The sequence below is a fragment of the Neovison vison genome, chromosome 12, assembly GCF_020171115.1.
Source record: "Neovison vison isolate M4711 chromosome 12, ASM_NN_V1, whole genome shotgun sequence".
Taxonomy (NCBI): domain Eukaryota; kingdom Metazoa; phylum Chordata; class Mammalia; order Carnivora; family Mustelidae; genus Neogale; species Neogale vison.
Window position 1 is genome coordinate 38,210,168 of NC_058102.1, and position 24,247 is coordinate 38,234,414.

General features: G+C 40.3%; 1 protein-coding gene across 1 annotated transcript in view; it reads left to right on the top strand.

Moving 5' to 3' along the window:
- The window catches only part of LIN7A (lin-7 homolog A, crumbs cell polarity complex component), a 123,662-nt gene that overhangs the window by 87,614 nt on the left and 11,801 nt on the right, over positions 1–24,247 (top strand). Inside the window, exon 5 of the mRNA XM_044227630.1 lies at positions 23,808–24,029. Coding sequence (XP_044083565.1) covers positions 23,808–24,029 — 222 coding nt within the window. The remainder of the gene's footprint in view (positions 1–23,807; positions 24,030–24,247) is intronic.

The following is a 24,247-nucleotide window of genomic DNA, read 5'->3' on the forward strand; positions in this document are numbered from 1 at the left end:
AATTAATGCTTTTACAGTGGCCAAGCTCTTGGACTGGTTTAAGTTTTTCAAATTGGGGTTTCAAGTATTGCACATCCATATATTTAAACTATATGTTATAAGCTACATATTTTAAAGTTTTTAAAAAGTAAGTTGTATACATTTTAAGAGTGCCTAATATTGACTAGATGTTCATCAAGAGGTAGTTTTCATTCTGTAGATGAGAAACTTCTTGAGTTTCTCCTAGCCATGCAAAGAGTAATTAATCCCATGCAAGAACCCCGGGCTTCTAACACCTAATCCAGAAGTCTTTTCAGTATAAATTTTAGTCAGATAGAAGTACTTAATTAGAAAAAATAATAATAACCCCATAATGGAAGAGCTAAAAAAGAGGAAAGATTGGCAAATGATCAAATTATTTCTCTTAACACCTTAAAGTACCATTTGAGGAAATTACTATGGAAGATTTTGAGAACATGTCATTATAAACTGAGAAAAAAAATTAGAATAAAGTGATCTGAAGGGCTGAAGCAAACCTAAACTACTTTAGTACAAGTACTCTGGGGAACATTTCCTAAAGTCCTACTTAAAAAGTGAAGAAATTATTCCATGGGTCTTTATACATCTGAAAAGATATTTGGAAGTATGTCTTGATTATGTATGTTTGTTTTTATTCCTTGCCTCCTTTTAGAAAGGATATGTCACAATGTCTGATAAAAAAAATTTATATATAGAACTATTAAAATGCATATTAGGTAATAAAGTGGGATGATGGAAAGAGGAAAAAATAAATAAGTAGATATAAAGAAAAGATACAGCAATGGAGCAGGTGATTTTCAGTTTCTCTCTTAGTGTCTTAGAAGACAAAACAGACGGAAACTCATACCAGCTCAGCTACCATTGCAGGGAATTTTTTTTTTTTTTTCTCTAAACCTGAGCTTCGGAGAAATTTCCCGTGGGATTCTTACAAATGGGACACTGAATTACCTAATACGATTTTCTAGAAAATACAGAGGCCTTTTGTGTAGGGCTACTTCTTATGTCAACCCTCAGTAAAAACAGAGCTGAATGCTCGATTAAAATCTAACATTAACAGAGGGTCAAAATGTTACTGTTCGAGTTTATAGCTTTGTATTGATCTTCTTTTCACCCTTCTCTGCCCAAGTATGTCATCAGCAATTTTTAGAAAGGACTGAAGCGTGTAAGCCTTTTTTTTTTTTTTTTTAAAGGGTGCAGCCATTGTGGAGGCGGCAAAGACAATAAATAAATTTAGTGATAAAGCCCAGATAGTAAAAATAAAAATCTCAGTAGAATGGTAGAATAGGCCTAATTTTTTTTTTAAGATTTTATTTATTTATTTAACAGACAGAGGTCCAAGTAGGCAGAGAGGCAGGCAGAGAGAGAGAAGGAAGCAGGCTCCCCACTGAGCAGAGAACCCAATGCGGGGCTCAATCCCAGGACCCCGAGATCATGACCTGAGCTGAAGGCAGAGGCATTAACCCACTGAGCCACCCAGGTGCCCCAAGAATAGGCCTAATTTAATGGGAACCTACATGAGGTCTTGCTCCTGTGCCCACAATACTAGCTACCTCTGTGCAAAATCAGGGAGGAATGACTAAACATCAAAACCAGAGAGGAAAAAAAAAAAGTTTGGGGATTTCAGTTGATTTCAAGAGGAATATGAGGGAAGTTGGAAAAACAACAACAACACAAAAACATGTTAATGTGAGTATCAGGGCATTAATACAAATATAATGTACAGACATGGGAGGAAACTGGTCCAGCTCTGGAATGTGCTGTTCAGCTCACACCCCATTGTGCTCCAGTCCTGGTTCCATCCCTGTGGAGAACAATTAAGTCCATCCAGACATGAGCAGTCTTGTATCCAATGAACATGTTAAAGAAGGAAGGGAGTTGTTTAGGATGGAGAAGATAGTATTTAAGGGAATGATGGTTGTCTTCAGTCATCCTGCCTTGTGCGAGGTGCCAGATGGCCGAACCAAGGCCCTTGGGTAGAAGTCATAAGGAAAGTATTTCAAGCTTATTATACTAAAGAGCTTTTCAACACATAGAGCTCTATAAACGGGGAAAGACTGAATCCTGAAACAGTATGTGCCCATCATTTGAAGTTTTGATCAGAGAACAGAAGAAGCACCTTGAAGGAGTATTTTAGAGTATGTGTAGAGAGCTGGAATAGTTGGCCCCAAGTTCCCTTCTAACTCTGTAACGGTGATTCTGTGTCCTTAGATGGAATTTCCCTGAGACCACTATACACACCCCCACACACCCCTTTTTATACAGGTAAGTAGGTTCCAGCTACTCTCTGTGCACATGACTAATGCGAGATTTTTCCTGAACAGAACGATTAGGAAGCTACTACAATATGATACTTTGTTTATTTAGAACTTTACAATTTATGAATGGCATTTACATGATATTCTCCCAGTTGTTCCTCAGAAGAGTCGAGCATGAAATGGGTAGCTAGGCCAGAGTTTGTTCCCCGTCCCACCGCGTGCGCGTGCGTGCGCGCGCGCACACACATACACACACACACACACACAGAAATGGATACACAGAAACCCACACTGAAATACACACACGGGAACTGAATTCCGGTCTTTATTGTGATCATAACTGATGCTTACCAAATGTTAACTATTAGTTATTTAAAAAGTCAATCCCAGTGATATCTGAGTAAGTTCCATGGATTGTGCCAACATCAATTTTCTATTTTTAACATTAAACAATACTTTTAAAAGATGCTAATATTGGGAGAAGCTGAGTAAAGGGTGCATGGGGCTTCCCTCTGTATTTCTTTTCAACTTTCTATGACTCTATAATTATTTTCTAGTAATCCTTTTTAAACAGAGAAATTTCAAAAGAATCAACTTGAAATATGATATCCTACTGGTACTGATGGAAGAGAGGGCAGGTGGGAAGCAAACAGCAGAAGACAGAAAGATAAAAGCACTAGAACTTTAAAAATATGTCCTAGTGGGAAGAGGCCTTCATTAGCTTCTGAAATCCATGCGTGTTTTTAGAGCATCATTGGTGGGAAAATTGCAGTTAAATTTGCCCAGCTCTGTAGTTAATCCTAAATAAAGCTGTTGATACAGTGTATGCACAGTGCTAATTGATTTTTAAGCATAACAGATGAATGAGCAAAAGTTTAGGGATGGAACAGAATAAATTGTTTTCCTGGAATTTGGCTTTTTTCCCATTTTACAAATACCTATGCCAAGTTAAGGGTGAGTAGTCACAGTCTAAATTACTTATGCAGAAATGCTGTCAGGTGTGGAATGAGGGTGAAACAAAAATTAGAATTCCTTAGATTTGAGCTCTGAAGAGCTACAGTATCCCAGAAGGGAAATCTGTGTGAAAATCTTACTTACCCATTACCTGAACAAAGAGAAAACACAAATAAAATAATTTTTAAAAGTTACTATGAAATGTATTAAGATTTCTATAAAAATTTAAGCTTCACATCAGAATGTGTGTCCAATGACAGTAGTAATTGTTTTATTAATTATTTTTATTAACATATAATGTATTATTGGCCTCAGGGATACAGGCTTGTGAATCATCAGACTTACACACTTCACAGCACTCAAGATAGCACATTTTTGTTCATTGCCTTACCTTCAGCCTTGAACAGTCCCTTTACGTAGACAAGGCTCCATATCGAATCGTTGGACACCAGACACCATTGTAAGCGCTCTACATAATGAATTTGTTGTTTCCCCATAATGATCTTTTGTGGTAGGTGCTATTATTAGTACTCTTATTTTACAAATGGGGAAACCGAGGAAGAGAGCAATCAAGAAACTTCCCCAAGGTCATACAGCTACTGAATGATCGAGTTGGAAATTCTAACTCGGGCAGTCTGGCCTTATTCATTCATAAAGCTAAATATATACCTTAGCCATTAATAAATTCATATTTTTTTTCTATCTGTAGGAAAAAAATCAAGGTATCTTAACCTTTATGGGTTTACGTAAGTGCATTATTGGTGGGAAAAGGGTCTGTTCTTTTTCTCAGACTCTCACAAGGGGCTTTGACCTTTCAAATTTAAGAAACATTCCTAAAAATAGTAATGTCTTGGAAAAGGACGCGTTTACTTGAATTCAGGTGGCTCAGAATACGAAAGGGGCCTGAAGAGTTTGGTTTGAATGTATTTGAGCCGTTCCACAGCTGGCTAACCCCTCACTCCACTCTGTGCCAGACGCAGAAATCTCAGAGGCCACAGCGTGGCCGGAACCACCAGTTACAGCCCCGACTGACCCACAACCACTGCCCACGTCGCTTGCCTGTTAGAAGGGAGCATGCATAGACCTCAGCGGGGGAAGGCAGAGAGGCAGAGCCTCCGTCTTCACTTTCCCTTGGAGGCCTGCTGTGAGAGTCCCCAGCTCCGTTCTAGACCACGGGGCCTCGAGGAAAGCTATTCTCCTCACTTCTTCTTTCTGCCTAGGAGGCCTTTCCAGATTCTTCACCTTTCTTGGCAACTGAGTGGCAGATTGTTTCAGTTATAATTAAATAGGAGTGCAAGCTGGAACTTCATTTAAGTACTGAAAACTTTTGTTCTCTGGATGTCTTCACGAGACACTCCACTCACAACTGTAAAGGAGCCACGAGAAATACAACTGTGTTGTTTTATTATCCCAGTCACCTTGGGAGGGACACACCCAAGGCACCAGGCACCCTATCCTCCAGTACGTGGCAACGCTGAGCAGGGAGTGGTCTGGTCCCCTTCGTCCTGACATGGCTTGTGAGGTCGGCCACCCCAACAGAACAGGTGACAAGAGCTCACAGGCTACTGCCTTCCCGCCCTGTGGTTTCAGCCTGTTGCCCTGGGCCCTGTGAGTACTGGTTCTCAGACGTGAACAGCTCTACTTGAGCTTTGAGCATCCACTGAGATTGTTCTGGTAAAACTGACTGAAAATGGCTCAGTGCCAGGACACACTCACATTTAGGCAGTAATAAAGGACAGATATCTAGATGCTCAAAAGCACTCCTACACATGGGGTCAGACTGACCTAAATCTCTGCTTAGCTTGCTGACAATGGGTTTTTGATGGTTCCGTGAAGTTGCTAGTGCAGTCTTACTCAGTTATTTTTACCATTTGTTGTTTGTGTTTTCCTTGTTTTGTGCTATTTTAGCAATTTTTTTTCATTCATTCAACAATTATTTGTGGAGCAATTATTATATGACAGCTGCTGAGCGAAGCCCTGGGTACAGATGGTGAACAAAATAAAGAAGGTTGTAAGTCTCATGGAACTTTCTGCCTGGTAGAGAGTAGGAAAGTGATGCTGATAGTAATAATGAGAATATACACATAAATCTATATGGTACCGGTGATATATCTGTCACTTCTCCAACCTGAAGGAAATCACCCTGATGACTGAGTTCCGTTCTACACTGGCCAGAATAATGAGATTTTCACTCCAGATAGTTGATACAGGAGCAGTGCTATGGCTGCTCCAACAAGTGATCACAAACTTGATGGCTTAAACAATAGAAAAGAGTTCTCTCAGACTTCAAGAGGCCAGAAGTCTGACATCAGTTGAATGACCCAAAGGGGTCAACCAAGGGGTGAGCAGGGCTCTACCCCTTCCTGAGTCGCTAGAGGACAATCCTGTTCTCTTTCCTCTAGCTCTAGTGGCTGCAGACATTCCTTGACCTGTGGCTATCTCGCTTAAATCTCTGCCTCCACGGTAACATTACCTTTCTCGCTCCCGGGTCAAACCTTCCTCCACTCCCCTCTTATAAAGACACTTGGGGTTGCACTTAGGGCCCACCTGGATCGTGCGGGATAATCTCCTCATCTCAATTCTTAATCCAATCACATCAGCAAAGCCCCCTTTTCCATGTAAGGTTACTTTTGTAAGTTCCAGGGGATAAGACCAGCCTTCTACAGCCTTCTTCAGGGTGCTAAATCCAGAGGGCATACGGGTGTCCAAGACCATGGAATAGGACAGCCTCACAGGCTGGGGGCAAATTGGTTTTCCAGTCTTAGGCAGGCATGTGTGAATCTTGTCCACCTTCCTCCCGATCCTCCCCTGCCACCTTGGAAACTTTTCTCCTTTTCACTTTTTGTCATCTATATAGTCGATGAAGCCCCTCGGCCTCCTCTTTGCCGTTCCCCCAGCCCCAATTCTATCTCATCTTTGGATGATGGAAGACAATGCTGCCATTTCTTTCTGCAGAACAGCCAAAGGTTTTCAGCTATTTTTGAGTCCTTTTTTTGGTCACCTGGGTGTGGTTTGAAGGAAGCCAAGGGTATGGGGGGGTGGGGAAACACAACACAAAAAAAACCACAAAAATTTATTCTTCTGGATATAAAACTGCCTCATAATTAAGCCCTGTGACAGGTGCCAGAAAGGGAAAAGGAGAAGAAAATAAGGTGCTGTGTAAAAGAGTATGAGAATGTACTTTTAATAACCATTAGGGATAGTCTGTCTGAGACAGAGGGCAAGGAAGAGTCCGTTGTCCTCAGAGGAGAGAGTTTTGTGGGGGCACCCAGGTAAGAAAGTCCGTGACTTGCCACGTGGGACTGGCCAATATGAACAGAGCGACTGCATCATGGAGAGTCAGATACCATGAGCTCAAGGGCTGGTTGGGAATGAGGCAGATTCATGTAGGTGCAACCAAAGACGTTTTATTTCCTTTTAAGTGCAAGAGGAATCTTGATGTCCATCTACTCTGAAATCTGGTGATAGGCTAAGAATTTCTGATACCTTCTAAGGCTATTCATTATGAAATGAAACACGTGATACTTTTTCACTATTTAAGTATGGTGTTTTTTGGTCTCTTATTTACATTTTCTTTCTATACTCTTACACCACTTGACTAAGATCAGGCACCTGTTAACAACTTCAAAGCAATTTTCTGTCTTTCTATCCTACTTTTAATGGAAATGAGAACACTTTCACTGCCAATTGATATTTTCAACATCTCAATTAAGACATTAAAATTCGAGTTCTTATACGTTCTGAGTCGTGTAAGGATATTCTAGCCATAATAAGATCATTTATTTTTTTTTAAAGATTTTACTTATTTATTTGAGAGAGAGAGAGAGAGCACAAGCAGTGGGGAGGAGTAGAGGCAGAAGCAGACTCCTCACTGAGCAGGGAACCCAATGCGGGACTCGATTCCAGGACCCTGAGATCACGACCTGAGCTGAAGGCAGACGCTTAACCAACTGAACCACCAGGTGCCTGATCATTTACTCTTTGAAACTCTGTTTCATCATGTATAATGCAGAAACAACAATACCTTTCTTGCAGGGCAGATGTGATTAACTAAGAGAAAGTATGTGAAAGTATCTGCCACTAAGTATCTGCCATTAATTCTTACTAATGACTATTTATATTAACTGTTAATGTAAATAACTTTCCTTTAAGACAGGTAAGGGTCCCTTCCTATCTTACAATTTTACCTGTATATACATTTAAACTCTCATTTCAGGCTAAGTCATTTCCTTTGCTCTGCTCTCTGTTTATCTTCAAAAGACAGTAAAAGTCCCCTGTTGACCATTCTAAGTCCAGAGGCAGTTGGAGCCTATTCATTGGTTGATATTGACAAGTCATTGGATTTCTTGGTGTTCTTATACCTTCAAAACTGATATAAGAGCACCTGTCCAATCTACCTTGCTTAATAGTATTGAAGGTAAAAGAGGGAATTAATGAATATAGATAGCATCGGCAAAAAGAAGACTATCTTTCCACTAAAAAAAAAAAAATGCACCATTATTGCCATATATTATTATCAAAAAGCCTTTTTCCTCAAGCTCCCAGATGGGTCTGTCTGTATTTCCTGTTGCTACAGAGTCTTAATTTGCAAGTGCTGAAAATGGAAGTAATCATCCTTCTTCTGTTGGCTGAGAACCATGTGGTTTATCTCAAAGGAATACAGCATTTGTCTTCAAATTCTGTGCTTCATCGAGTTCTGGCATCATTTTGGCTTTGAGGAATTCACCAAACTCAATTACTGGTTATTGTTATAACCATTAGCAGAGAAGCCAATTTCTATTGCCTAAGAGCTGTGCTTGATGATTCAGTTTAAGCTTAACTGGCTTGAGAAAGAGCATTCTTTTAGGTTCTTAAATGTTGGTCCACAGACTGCTGGCACCAGCCTAAAGCAGAGTTAGGATGTTGTTAATATACCACGATTCCATAGGTATGCCTAATGAAATGCAGACCACGTTAAAGCCAAGTTTGTGGAGTTTTCCACAATGGATTTTGATCTTGTCTTGTTCTTGATTACATTTACAAAGAAAGAAGATGCTGATACAAATGGCAGTCATATAACAAATCATAAGCTCTGTGTGGCTACTGGGAGGTTCATCCCCCCCCCCCCCAAACCTAGATGTTAGTTGCCGAGCCTCAGCTATGGGAAATGGAAGGAGGGAGTCTTGGCCATCGTGGTGTCTGAACAACACCTCTCTAAGTTAGCCAGGGGGTATGACCACATTTAATGAAATTGCAAAGTGTGTCATATTGAACCATAGACTTCTACCAAATCGTAGCATGTAGCATGCTCCTTTCCAGCATTCTGGAGAGGGGACTGCATCCAAGGCTTGTCTCAGAATGATAGGATCCATGAGAAGGAACCCTGCCATTGACCTTAATTACCATGGGTGACAAAGGCAAAGAGACTGACAGCTCATCGTGAGTGAATCTGTGTCTACAGGCTGGCAGCACTTTGAGAAATCACTTCAAAGGATTCAATCAGACTGCCAAAAAAGAATTATTAACCATGTGCACCTATGCCTGGCAATGGGAAAGGAGCAGTTTAGCAAAACAGAGATCATACAGTGAAGGGGCTTGCTTTTATCTAATTATCCTGGAAACATCAAGTTAAGTCTTTCATAAATGGCTACATTACCCATAATTGGCCTTAGATTTAGCTTTGGATGATTGGTAGAAATATTGGGTCACTATGTTATGAACAGAAACAGGCTAAGACCTCTCCACTTTTCTGCCTGAATCTAGATGGCACAGTAGTCTATTTGACCATGCTATTAAAGTCTAGGACTGAAGTCTGCAGGGAACCTGAGATCCTGAGAGCCCTCTGAGTTTTATATTGGATCTGGAATGAGACTGACTACCACGCTGGGAGGAGGGACAGTTCCTGATCCTGAAATTCTCTTTATTGTTGTGTCTACGATCTATCTAAATTTTTAGAAAATTTAAATGGTTATTATGTTGTTATTCATTCTTAATGTAAGAAGCAACTTTTTATTAACTAATTAATTTATTTGTTTATTTATGTTTAAAGATTTTATCTATTTGACAGAGAGAGATCACAAGTAGACAGAGAGACAGGCAGAGAGAGAGGGGGAAGCAGGCTCCCTGCTGAGCAGAGAGCCCAATGCAGGGCTTGATTCCAGGACCCTGAGATCATGACCTGAGCTGAAGGCAGAGGCTTAACCCACTGAGCCACTCAGCCACCCCAAGAAGCAACTTTAAATATCACTGGCCATGCTATAGCAATTGAGACAGAGCTAATTCCCATAGGAACCCACTGCACACACCATTTTGCCTGGGTCTTATTTTACTAAGTGAAATTGGCAGGAGGGATAGTACAACGTTGTATGATGCTAGTTATCAGATCACACATCTTTTTAGGGTGTCAATATTTGTAGAAGTTAAAATGCCTTCTCTAGTTGTATTTAATATATTTTGCACATATTTGAAGTGTTCCACAAAGAAGCCCAATCACTTTTAACCTGCTTGACCTCTAATACATTTATTAAGAAAATCATCAAGAAGTTAATTATGTGCAACTTATTAGGCACATTTGATTACTCTGTGAATAAAACAAATCAAATATAGTCATTAACATTCCATCTGATGTACTTTCAGTTATCTAAGAAATGCGGGACCCTAGTCAAACTTGAAATTTTAACTCTCTTTTTCGTGTTACTCTCTCTGGACCTAAGCACATCATCTGCTTTCTCTTAACACATTAGCTACTCAGTTACTCCACCAAAATTTTAGTTTGAGAGAGTAGAATCAGACTATCCGCTGACAAAAGATAGTTAAATTCCCTGTCCCTAGAGCACATATGTAGCCAAATAAGGTTATATAACATTGCCTGGTTATAGTCTTGATAGTCATTTATTTGTCCAAAAAAAAAAAAGTATTTTTTAAGCATCTGTAGGGTGCCAGGCACTATCAGAGGCAGTCAGGATCCTTTGGCGAGAAAAAAAAGAGAGAGAGAGAGAGAGAGAGAGAGAGAGGGAAATTCTTATCTTCATGGAGTTTCTATTCCAGTGGGGAAGATAAGCAATACATGAAATAAATAAACATCTATAATGTTTGATGGTGGCAAGCATTAAAGGAAAAGAAAAGAAATCAGTACAGTGTAAGGATGGGGAGTGCCAGGGTACCAGGAGGATCAATAATCATCATAGGGATGAATATAAAGGAATATGAAGTCAACTCATGTCATTTTCAAAAAACTTCCTGGGTGGATTGATTTATACCTGACTCTGGGATCTCACATCTATCAAGCTTGAAATCACTGCCGTTTTTCAACTCAGGAGGCATTAGGTGAAAAGCAAGAATTTAAACCTGCAGTATTTCATCATTCCTCCTCACCATTTCTCAGTCAAACATCATTCTCTGAAAACCTGGAGGTATACCACGCCTGCTTCAGCACGAATGATCTACCAGGCCGTGTAACCAAAATGTTAGCACAGATCAATGAACAACGAGAGGATGTGGAAGAAAGGAAAACTCAGGCTGGTTTCAGAAAATTAAAGATACCAGCAGAAAAAACATTCGGTGATGACGGTTCAAACGGAATCTCGGTGGTTTTCACAGATCACATTTCTACATCTATAACTTTTGCAGTAATGCAGCTAAAATCCCTTCATTTCCCCTAAATCACCCAGGCAATTACAGTTATAATTTTTTTTGCTCAAATTCCTTCAAAGCTGTGCCTCAAAGCACTTTTTAAACAAAATTACCCTTTGTCCCACCTTCGGTTTGTTTTAGAATGACTTTCCCCTCTCATTTTCTTTATGATGGTATTGGGCTAGTGTATTAAATTATACAAAAAAGATGAATCCATCCTTATAAAACTTGCAAATAATTCAGTGTGAAAAGATCCCAGTCAATTAAAAAACAAACAAACAAACAAACAAACCTTTTTAGCCATTCTTCTTTCCATTCTAGTTCCTTCCTCCCTCCACCTGCCCTTGAGAAGAAACACTATGAGAGTAGGTACTTCTGCAAACATTTTTATTTGCGCTCCAGCACATTTATTTAATTATTTATTTTTAATAATTTAATTTATTTAATTACTTTTTAAAATTACTTATTTATTTAATTACTTATTTATTTTTAAACCTAAACATATAAGGCAATACAGAACAGTGATTACAAGGCAAGTGGGGAGGCAGAGTCCTTACACATTAATGGTGTTGTGTCCTTGGAAACTCACTGAGTCTCAGTTTCCTTATACAAAATTCAGATGATAACATTACATACCCCGCCCGGTTGTTAGGAAGGGTAACTATTTTGATAAATTTAATAGTAAACACTCAATGAATGCTATTTTTATAAGTAAGTTTTAAAAATGCATTGATATTTTCATATGTACTTATTATTCCGTGACTTGCTTTCTCAGAAGTATGTCTTGGGGGGCATCTGGGTGGCACAGTCTGTTCAGCATCCAACTCTTGGTTTTGTCTGCAGTCGTGATCTTGGGATCATGGGATTGAGCCCCACACTCGGCTCTGTGCTCAGCAAGGAGTCTGCTTGGGTTTCTCTTTCCCTCTCCCTCTGCCCCTCCCTGTCCTCCCCCAGTGCTGACTCTCACACTCTCTCTCTCTCTAATGACTAAATAAATATTTTTTTAAGAAGTGTGTCTTGGATATCTTCCCTTGTCAGCATATGCTTACATCTTTTTTTTTTTTTAGATTTTATTTATTTATTTGACAGAGAGAGATCACAAGTAGGCAGAGAGGCAGGCAGAGAGAGAGAGGAGGAAGCAGGCTCCCTGCTGAGCAGAGAGCCCGATGCGGGACTCGATCCCAGGACCCTGAGATCATGACCTGAGCCGAAGGCAGCGGCTTAACCCACTGAGCCACCCAGGCGCCCTATGCTTACATTTTTAAAGAAGGTTTTATTTATTTGTTTGACAGAGAGAGAAGGAGAACAAGCAGGGGGAGCAGCCAGAAGAGGGAGAGGGAGAAGTAGGCTCCTCATTGAGTAAGGAGCCTGAAGTGGGACTCCATCCTAGGACCCTGGGATCATGACCTGAGCCGAAGGCAGATGCTTAACCAACTGAGCCACCCAGGTGCCCCATATGCTTCCATTTTTAATCCGCTCCATAGTATTCTGTGGTGTGTGAGTACCACAGTTAATCTAAGCATTACCCCAGAGATGGACATTTAGCTTGTTACCCAACTGGCTTTCTGTTTTTTGGTTGTTTTTGTTTATTTGTTTGTTTGTTTGTTTTTGTTATTGTGAACATGGCTTTAATGAAAATCTTCATGTTTACCAATGACTGTTTTTCTGGCGTGGATACTGACATGGGCTAAGGTTAGGGAGATCTGGGCATACTGTTATTTTAATGGACACTGCCAAACTGACCTCCAATTTACACTCCTGCATTGTATGAGAACATAAATTTCTCCAAGTCTTTGGCAATACATTATCAATTTTTAAAAATAAATGGATAATTTTTGTCCCATTCTGGATTTATTCTGTATCTCCCTAAGTAATAAAGTCGAGCATTTTTTTTACTTGAACGCTTTATGAGAGGGCGCTAGTCATTCTAAATTCTGGCAGAAATGAACGAGGCATGTACAATTCAAAAGAGAACTCCATTGTGATTTTGGGGTATGAATGAGGGGGAGAGTCTTAGGAGGTAAAGTTGAAGAGGTCAGCTGGGAGTGCAGAGGGAAGGTCCTTGTAGGTCACTGTAAGGTGTTTGGACCAAGAAAATGAATGACCTAATAGAGAAGTGCTATCTGGAATGGACTTTGAATGATGGGTGGGGATTTACTACCACAGGAGAATGAAGGAAAGACATTCTAGGCAGAGGGAATAAGACTGAGAGATTACAGAAGCATGAAAATACATGGGAAAAACAGAATATTAGACCATATATTGGAAATGAATATAAGGAAGCAGGGTTGGGCCCACCTATATGAGGGAAGTAGTTTGCATGCTATACAAAGTTATGGGAAAATATTCATCAGGTAGAGGAACCTGCCTTTCTTGGGTGCATTCCGTGGACCAGTTTTAGTATGTGGTACTTTACATGGGTAGTTCATTAATCCTTAAGTGACACTGCTAAAGGAAGTGTTACACCATTTTGCAGGCATAGGAACTGAAGCTCAGGGAAATGATATAATTTGCCCTAAATCATACAGCCGCTAATCTTTGGGTCAAAGCTTTGAAGCCAGCTCTCCCCAGATAGGTTAAGCAGACGCTGGGTGCGTACTGTGTCCTGGGCTGGGTTCTGGGGAGAAACGATTGATGTGGCCCTGTCCCTGGTCTCTAGGGCAGTGTCTACCAGAGCTGTGTATATTCTGCTCCTCACCGGAGTAAGCAACAGCATGGAAAGACCAAGGGACTCAAACAAGACTCTGGAGAATAGTTTTGATAAGAGAGAAGACAGAGGATATTTTAAAATCCAGGCAAGATACCATAAGAAATAAGAGGGAGGAGAGAGGAGATGGTAAATGGGGAATGACTATCAATCAGTTTGGTGGTTAATTGCATGAGGGGAGCATGCAAGAGATGTCCCCAGAGTGTCTAGTACGGCCACTGCATGGCCAGTGACAGCAAGAACCAGAGAGGAAGGGTGAAAAGAATCTTTGGAGGTTAGAGCCAGTTAAAGCATTGGAAATAAGTTTCATTTTGCGGACCTACCTGAAAAATCTTAGTGTTAAGTCACTGGTGACAAATCCAAGAATATTCTCTGGGTGTACTTTTAATTGGAAAAGACATTTATATGCAGAGCCAGAGAGACATTGGACAGTAAACCCAAAATAGCCTTTAAATGTTCGCTTCTCCTGCAAGAAGGCATCTGTAATGTTAAGTCTTCACAATTAAATATTATAGCTATTATTAATGTTTATTATTCATGATACACAGCAACATAAATGTCCCCCTGCTGCTTTTTACACTTTACAAAAAAAATTAAAAAAAATCAAAACACCACATTTGACAGCTCTGGACTCAGAGCTGCCTAGGTTTTTTATGTTTCTCCCAAATGCTTTATATGAATTGCCTGGGCGTCTAGGATTCTAAAACTGGTTAAATTATTATTTATCCGTGTATCATTTAAGGGTTTGATTGAATAATTTCAGGAACCTATTATTTTCTCTGACACCCTTTCGAAAACGGTGGTCTCTGTGAGATCTCTAGAGTTAAGACGCCGAAACGCGGGAAGGGAATCAAAACCAAACACACTATTCTGGTTGACAGAATCCCAGTTGTTACCGCAGGGAGAGAAGACAGGGTGATGTGCACTGTGCTTAGTTAAATAGGATTCCCCTGTGCCTCCTAGAGATGAAGCCTTTTTTATAAGCTGCAACATCTTTCATACAACCTTCCAGTATTAGCCTTATCCCTATCACAGCAACAGCCCAGCCATCCTAAAATTCAGTGGGGACTGTTTGAAGAGTGGGCTTTGGAATTTGACCTGAGGGATCTCAGCCAGGCAACACTACCTCATCAACTTTCAGACCTCCACTGAATTTGAGTACTCCTTCTAACCTAGTTTGACAAGTCAAAGCCAGCCTCCTCCGGGCTTGGGATTCTGCAGGAGCAGCGGATCCCACTCAGTCTCCTTTTCGGGTCTTGGGCAAAATTGCAAAGTGAGCAATAATGACCGAGGCGCCAGAAAACCTACTCTTTCCAACTTTTCTCTTAAGTGAGATCTCTTCTTCCTTTCCCCTTCCTCATGCTGCCTTTGGTATTCAGTGGACCTGTCCTTTGATAAAACTGCTTCCCCTCGTGTCCACTGAAAATTCATACTCCATAAAGGACGGCTGATTTTTTAAAAAACCAAAGATTTACCAAAGAAAGAGGATGTACCAGGCGTTACTATGTATTTTTTGGTAACATCTTCCTGCATCTTAATGAGTGACAATTGTCGCGGGTTGCCGGGGACGGAGGCAATTCCTGGGACGTGAGTGCTCAAACCAGGGATTGTCTCTATCTAGGAGTTGAGGCTCAGAGAGGAAAGGCATTTTCAAAAAATCACACTCTTCATCAGTGATTTGTCTGCTCTTAACATGCCTCGATCTTCTTGACTCCAGTCCCTGGGCTTTCAGCCCTGTCACACAGGCTATACTAGGGTCAGTCTGTTGAGTTGCTGAAGAGTCACTAAATTTGAGAGGCTGAGATATATTTGCGTGTTTCAGTGGAGTATAATAGTGGGGAGTTTGGAGAAGGGTATGTGGGATGGTGGTTATCACACCTCCACACCGCCCCCCCCTCCCGGTTTGCAAACCACACCCAGAAGCAGATGTTGAAAATCAGCATTTACTGCACAACTGTTTCTAGACGTCGGCAAGAGTCTCTGCAGCTCAGGGCTTTAGTGTCACAGAGTCTGTGGCTTGAGAGAGTGTGGATGGACACAGCATGCATGTTAGCAGCACAAATCAGGTCAGTCATGACTAGGAAGGGTTCGCTGTAACCTCGACTTTTGCTGAAACTCACTCCTCAGAAATGAACAGAGCAGTTGGAAGATCTCCCATGCAGTTGGCTTCTGTTTCGATCTCTAGTGCTCACATTTGTACTGAAGATGGTGATGTGTGTGTGTGTGTCTGTGTGTGTGTATATGTGTGTATATTTACTGTGTGTATGTGCATGTGTGTGTACGTATATTTATTGGATGTGTGTGTATTGTGTAGTGTGTGTGTGTGTGTGTGTGTGTGTGTGTGTGTGTATAATCCTCAACTGAACAAGCATCAGGAATTTTTTCCCTTCCTTTGGAGCCAGAACATCATGAGTTGAGCAGTTACTACAAAGCATCACAACTGAAGTGTCATAGCTGCATTTGTTTTCCATCTTAGCCTCCAGATCTGAAAGGTGGGCTGAGATCACCCAAATGCTAGACTGGTGTATTCTGGTGCTGATTTTTCTTCTAAAGCTTTTGCCCTCTCCAGGTATTTTGCCCCCTGGGCCACCTGGCAATGCTCTGCATTCTCTGCTGTCATGGTTCAGAAATTTTTATATTTATAACTACTCCTACAGGATGAAAATACGTGTAATTATAGACACGCTTTTCTCCTGTCAACCTCTCCACTCTTTTGTAGTGTTGGGGCAGTTGATGATTTTCCCCTCTCCAGTTCGCTCACATAATGGGTGCTACTATCAAGCAAATCTCTTGTCCACTGTTCCTCTCCTTAATGAAGTTGTACACAGTGGAGGGACTGAGAGGGATAGTTTTTCATGAATAAATAATGATCATTTGTAATTACCATATCGATTGCATGTATGGAAATGGTGCTTCTAAATTACTTGACAGTGATTAGAAGCAGTTGATTTACCTAAATAGTTGTAAACGTCCTTCCAGCAAACTCCACCCACTGTTAATTTATTTAACAGGCTTGGCCCCTAGATAATATAAAGGAAACGTCTACTTACTCCAGAATTAGAGTTTGTTGTTGCTATCGTCCTTAAGCACCTGAAGCCCTACAGTAAGATTATCGCAAAGAGCTAGCATTTCTTGGACCTTCTTTAAATGTCACACACTTTTCCAGGGGCTTTGTGTACGTTAAGTTCAATGCCCATAATGATCCTTAGGAGTGGATAATCTATACCAGTTTTACAGATGAAGACCTTGAAGCTTGGAGGTACTAACCAACTTGTCTGAGCTGATAAGGGAAGAAGTTCAAATTCAAACCAAAGCAGTACTGACTCCTTAGCTTAATAGGAAAAGTGTTATATACATGCATACATACATATATGTATATACATGTATCTATAGGTATATGTATATATGTGAGCATTTGTATGACTTATGTCACACACACGTTATATGTATGTGCCATGTGTCATGTCATAGGTATATATGAGACACGTGGTGTATGTGTATATATGTATATGGGGGGGAGGGTGAGAGGGAGGGGAGAAGGGAGAAAGATGGTTTTTTCATTGACTCTTAATTGAACACACAATGCACACAATAGATGCTAGGCATGGAGATAAGACTCATCTTGCCCTTGGACAGTCTGGTGACAGCAGAATGATTGTAAACTGATAAATTACAGTGCACTGAAATAGATATTAGCATTTAGGCAGGGAAAGAGTACTATGGGAGAATATTAGCATATTTTTTCCAAGGGATAAATGTGATACTTTTTATACACTTGTCACTTTTCTTCAGCAAAAGAGAATACATTTAGAACAGGAAATTAACATATTTGAGGGAAGGAATGGATCAAAAAGTCATAAAATTTTTTTCTGAATATGTCCTGCAGCTAGTGCAGAGATATTCCATTCTTAATTAAATACCCAATTAATATGTGTAAGGTATTCTCAATGACCAGAAATGATGATTCTAGAGCTACGCCATGGCAAAATTACAAGATTTTCTAACCCACTCAGCTCTCTTTCCCAGAATAACATAGCAGAGAAATTGACCATTTACTATTTGGGTTAATTATAGTCTAGAGTACTGTGCCCAAACACTGATGTACGTGTCTGTGCCTGGTTGGCTGGCTCTATGAGTTTTATAAAGTCACATATTCCTAGGTCATGTTGCTGAGGATATGGTAAGTTTGAGATACAGCCAGCCCTCTAATATTTAAAAAAAATGCCTCAGTTGATTCCTATGGACATCCAGATTTAGAACTACTGGTCTTTAAAAAAACCACAAATAGGGAATAGCCCCCCCCATATGATATTTACTTTCTCTTTAATATCTTGTTTAATGCTATGAATTTGGTAAGTAAGAGTCTAATTCTCTGGAAACAGATCTCAGTTCATTTTAATCTGATCCACATATTACCTGGAGGCCTAGGATAAATTTCTTAAGCGTTCCATTCCCATTTTTATAGAGTTATGAAGATTAGATATAATGCACAGAAAGTAGCTAGCAGTGCTTTGCACTTAGTAAGTGCTCAATAAATGTCAGAGTATACACAAACACACACACACACTTATTTTTATATATAGACATATGTACTCTTAAAATAATAAAATGACTTAATGGACTAAAAGAAAAACTATCCTAAGAACAAAATGATCAGTCACTGGAAACTTTGTGGAAAAGGAGTAGGTCTGTCTTTGACTATATTGGAACATTTCCAACGTGAGAACCATAACCCACAGGGAGCCCTTCACGTAGCCCTCATGCTGCTCCTTCACTAGACAATTCATGCACTTTAGAGCTTGGAATCGACCAATCTCACCCTTGTCATTATTTCCTATTCTTTCACATCACCCAAAAAAACCGATCTCTGTACAAAAGGCACAGATTTCCAGATATAGGTAAGTCAGAAGGGTATAGTGTACACCATGGCAACTGTAGTTAATAATTCTGTATTGCATCTGTATTGTAGTTAATAATTCTGTATTAATAAAAATTGAAAGTGTTAACAAAGTAGATCTTAAGAGTTCTGGTCACAAGAGTTCTCGTCACAAGCATTTTGTAACTATAATTGGTGATGGATGTTAACAAGACCAAAGATTAGATACAAGGAGATAACGAAGATTGTTTCTAAGGGTCTTTACAGCTGTAATGTTCTGAGTTTCTGAGCTACCTGATTCCTATGACCCAGCGCTCTTCATATATTTTACTCCCTGGATCATTTGGCCCTCAATGCAAAGGAATGACTGAAGTCATGGTAGGAGCCCATATATTACCCTGTCTCCAGATAAGCCTAGAGTAACAGAGAGGTAGAGGGAATACTTGGTTATCTGGAAAAGTATTTAAGCAACTTTTGTATCAGCAAACTCTGTCAGGATTATGTTCAAGTAGTCCCCACAGAATGAGACCTGCATAAAGACCTGGGCATGGACCATCTGACAGCTAATTACGCACAGATAACAAGCTTCTTCCCCAGGACGGGCATCTCTTCTATCTGAGGGCCAGCCAGGGTCAAAATTTAACAACGAGGTTCCCTAGTGCAACAGGGAAGAAACACAAGTCATGAGCAAATTAGTGTCTGCAGTGGGATCCAAAGTTCTCTTTTATTAGACAGAATTCTTAATCAACCAGGAAATTGAGCATACCATGAACTAGCAACCATTTTGCTATCTCCCAACCTGTGGAAATAGCAAAGCTATTGAAAGAGCAGAAGCCAGCCATGTTGTTAAGTTGGTTCATTTACCAGCCACTGATTTATTAAACTTTCATCAAATTAACTAACTTCAAAGCTTCCTTGAGTTTACCACTGCATAGATTACTGATGAAACCAGTATGCAACTGGTTTTTACTGAGCTATTTTCCGCCTGGCTTCCTCAATGAAATATCTTCTCTTATATAGTAACATTATAGGATTATGGTTTTATATCAATTTAATGTTTTATTAGCTTGTATTTATGCATTTGGAAGTGATAACAAATGATTAAGATTCTCTCATACTGATTTCTATGTATATTTTTAAAAGATTTAGCAGGAGAAACATGTATTTTCAGGATAGAAATGTCTGTTCTTCCTAGTGCCTTTTAATTCATTCTGGTAAATGATTATGGCCAAAGTATGTGTAACTGTGGGGCAGATAATATCTCTCTGTAGGGCCTTTTCTTTTTCAGGACCATATTCTCCTTAGTCTAAATGTTTTTTAGGTACCTACTATTCCCCCATGCCTTCTCTACCACCCCTCGCCTTCTAAATAACATCTTTCACCAGATGTCTTTACTAAATGAATCCTTGCTTATGAGTTCCTAAAATTGCAGTAGGTACACCAAAACCCTTAAAGCAAGAGAATGAAATCCAATCATATAGAATTTCCAATTTTAACTGCAAGAGGGGGTTTTGCTTTAAAACAGGAAGCCCCTCAAGGTTTCTTCAAAGTACAGAAGGGCCACACTCTCCCCATCTGTGACGAGCTGGTGCCCCAGGGTCTCAGTGACCGCTCCAAGAGCGAGGTGTCACAAAGGACAATTTCTGGGTCAGGATGGCTTTTATACATAAAGCTTTGACAGAAACAGTTCAATTGTCAACAAATGAACGATTACATTTCAAAAAGCATGTTTTATATACTTAGCTCAAAATAAGGCACACTTTCATTAAAAGTGAGAAATAGGAGAAGCCAAAAGTAGGGATAGGTGATAAACTTTTAGGGCTCAAGGAATACCTATTAACAAGTGTTTGCACATCAACACATATACCCTCACTGAGCAGATAGTTTGGTGGCTTTTTATGCATGGATGAGACCTCCATGGGAAGGTGATCTGCTTTTTCATTCCTAGCTTTAAAAAAAAGAGAGAAAGAGAGAGAGAGAGAAAGGAAGGAAGGAAGCAAGGAAGGAGAGAGAGAGGAAGAAAGGAAAAAAAGAGAGGGAAGGAGGAAGGAAGGAAGGAAAGAAAAAAAAAAGAAGAGAAAGAAAAGCAAAGAAGAGAAAACAGCCTTATTCTTCTAATAAGTTGAGCTAAGGGACTAAGAGCACTCAAGAGATAAATTATAGGTTAAAGAGGCAAGCATCTGCACTGAAAAGCATCCGCAAAGTAGGCAAAGGCCAGTGGAAGAAGCCATCCAGATCAGTCATTAAGACAAGAGTTGAGACATTTTTCCGAAAATAATTAAAAAATAAGGTTGAAGAGGGTTTGAAATAGTACATTCTACAAACATACTTCTATTTCTTCGAATCTCTGAGTTACCTCTTAGTTTCTCTTGTACCCTTCAATTATAAACTTTAGACTCTTTGAACCAAACATTTTTGGAAGCAGAAGTACGACCGTCTGCCCAGATCCCATCAGAAGGTTCTGTGCCCTGGTGAAGAAAGCAAGGTGGAAGGTGGAGTCAGACCAGGAGACCTGGTATCGCTGGTGAGCTGAAGGAGAGCCTGAGTCAGAGAGAGAGAGCATCAGGGCAAACATTCCAAATTCAAAGACTGTGGAGTCTGGTTTTTAATAAATCGCTAACTGTATGAGGGAGAACAGAAGTTGGGCTGGGAGAGGGTAACTTTGAGGGTTCCGTGGGACTGAGTATGGCATACCAGCCATATTTCTCTCAGTTCTCTGTCCCTGTGGTGAGAGCTTGATAGCCCCATGTATCAGCCTCACAGCCCTCCCGTGGCAACTCTTAAGTTGCAGGCATAGTGCCTACATGGGGATAATGGGCCTCTAAAGGTCTGGCCTAGAATTTCCAACCCTATTAAATGAAAGCAAACAGAACAAAAGCCAAAAAGGGAGTTTGGAGATTAATCATCTGGCCTAGAAAACGGGTGAACCAATGAAATTGAACCAATTTCAATGTTATTGAAATATATGAACACATACATTTTAATATTAAAAGAGAAATTAGAGAAGGGCGTCAACAATCAAATCACTCAGATTTCCTTTTGAAGATTTTTCACATCATAACCATTCATCTTGAGGCAAATTAGAAATTTTGAGCACACTGAAAACAGGGATGATATTGTACAAAGTGGTCAGAGTTTTCCTCTATCCTTTAATGTTCTTCCCAAGAACTGAGTAGAATAGAACTCATAGAATAAATGCTAAATAAGCATCTGTTGAGGGACCAAGTCCATGATTGAATGAATAATTAAGAGAATGAATTGATCAATGAACAAGCCTATTTTCCTAGGTTTTAACCACAGGCAAAAACTCACTCTGTCAACCACTGTTTATAAACCTTTGCTCTCCAGACTTGGGGAAGGGCTGGTTCTGTAAATTGTCTCCAGGGCTCATCATGGTCATTTCTTAAATCCTTAGTATCTGCTTCGTACATGTGATGAAGCAGTATTCTTACACGCCATGATGGCTGCCTCATTGCTAAATTCAAAGCACTTTCTTTTTCTCAGTCCACATCCACCTTGATGAAGCAAGTGATAACATTGGAACACGGTCTCTTGTCTCCAAATCTGTATAATGTGGCCATCATGAGTCTCCACAGATATAACTGAAGTGTGCTTGAAATGCAACTCACTTTATTTTTTTGTAGCTCAATATAATACCATTTTTAGACCCCTTTCTGCTTGGGTTATAAAATGTGATCTCCACCAACCTGGGGTGGCGGGTGGCCTTCCCGGTCTCTTCAGTCCACTCTTGGGTGTTCTGACACTCTCTCAGCCTATCTCCTCATGCAGACTTTTTTTTTTTTTTTTTTTTTTTTTCCTGGGAGCTTTATCCAGGAAGCAAGTCAAAAAGACCTGTGCACTTTGATCTATAAAATGTGGGTTAGGTTATCTGCCCCGAGGATCAGCTGACAGGGAAGATTATCTCCTTTTCTTGGGGCCCTGCAATGTCTGATTACAGCTTTCTTCTGTTTTGCCTCTCCCTAATCCCAACCTGGAGACTCTTTAGAAGGTTTGGGAATAGAAACATCTTTGTACCTACTTGTAGTACAAGTAGTAAAAACATAGTTTCCCAACTATTATCTATACCATGATGTCTCCAAGACTTGGAACTCAAAAGCCAAGAAGTGATTTATTTTTTTGCTTTCTGCTTCATCATCCCTACCTTATAGGTATGTGTGCATATCTGATTATATCCTTAGTAAGTTTTTCTGAAAATAAACTATTCTTTATAAAGGGCTTATTTGATGCATAACAATAATGCCCTCTGGAAAAATCGTGTCAGTTTGTGTTAAGTTACTAGCCTTGTATGACAGTCCCATTTCCCTCGGTCCTTGCAAATACACCCTATTTTAAAAAATACATATTCATCATTTTAAAATTAGAGTTATAAATGAAGTATTTTTTTTCATCTGTACTTCTTTCATTGCAAGGGAACTTTAACATCCTTTCATAGGGTGCTTTTTGTTTTGTTTTGTTTTATTTTAATTATTTGTCCCTGAGTTCATGAGCCCATCTTGCTTAGGACTTTATAGACTCTTCAGAGTCCTTCATGGTAAGAATATGAACAAATTGTCATATACCGAGAATATTTTTTCTTGTTTGTTATTTGGCCCTTTTATTGTATATGAGATATAGAAACTTACAATTTGTAAATCTGATTTTGTGATTCCCCCCCCTTGGCATTTTTACCTAAGCATTCTTTCTCCATTGCCAGATGAACATTTCAGCTCTGCTTCATTTTAGTTGTTTTATGGTTTTATTTTTCCATGTAAATTTTTAATTGGTTATGTTTAGCATAGTCTAGGAGATCCGGCTCTACATTATTTTCTATCATTTAATGATTTGTTTCAGCATCATTATTTAGCCGTCCTTTCCCCCTTTGGTCTAAATCCCCCATTTATCATATAACAAAGTTTTACGCATGATGGATCCGCTTCTAGACTCCGTGTTCTGTCACTACAACAGTAAGACACTGCTTTAATCGAGATAAGATTCCCAATCACATCAGTCTCTGATAGCGAAAGTTCCCCTTCGTATTATTTTTTCTTAAATTCTTTAAGAATTTCCTTGACCAGTGCATTTCCTCTTCCAGCTGAACTTTAGAAATCCCACGCTCAACGTTAGCGAGGTCTCTTAGGTCCTGGTGGCTTCTCACCCTCCAAACCTGAACCCCCATTCAATCCGTCCTGTACCCTAGTGCGCCCTCACCTGCCTCTCCTTCGACCACAAACGCAGTAAATAACAACAGCCCTAGCAGCGCGCCCCATCTGCCGTGCCTTCTTGACCTGTCAACCCGGGATTTGAAGGAGACCCTAATCACAGATGGGTCTCGCAGGGAGAAGAGGGCGCGAGCTCGCCCCTTTAAGCGCTGCCCCTGTCTTTTCAGAGCGTGGAAGGGGAGCACCACGAGAAAGCGGTGGAGCTGCTCAAGGCTGCTAAAGACAGCGTCAAGCTGGTGGTCCGCTACACCCCCAAAGTCCTGGAAGAGATGGAGGCGCGCTTCGAGAAGCTCCGCACGGCCCGGCGCCGGCAGCAGCAGCAGCAGCTCATTCAGCAGCAGCAACAGCAGCAGCAGCAGCAGCAGACACAGCAGAACCACATGTCCTAGGTGAGAAGCGCCTTCTTCACATACCCGCGAGGTCCCTGACACGGACGAGTGTGTGGAGGGTTTTCATACTTCTTGTTTCTGACACCGCTGGGACAGAAGCATTAGATTTAACAACCCCACCCCACCCCCACCCCGCGCCCCTGAATCACTCATGCAAATAAAAACAATGAAGACCTCAGAAAACGTTAACAAGATAGTTGCTGACTTTTTATAGGCCA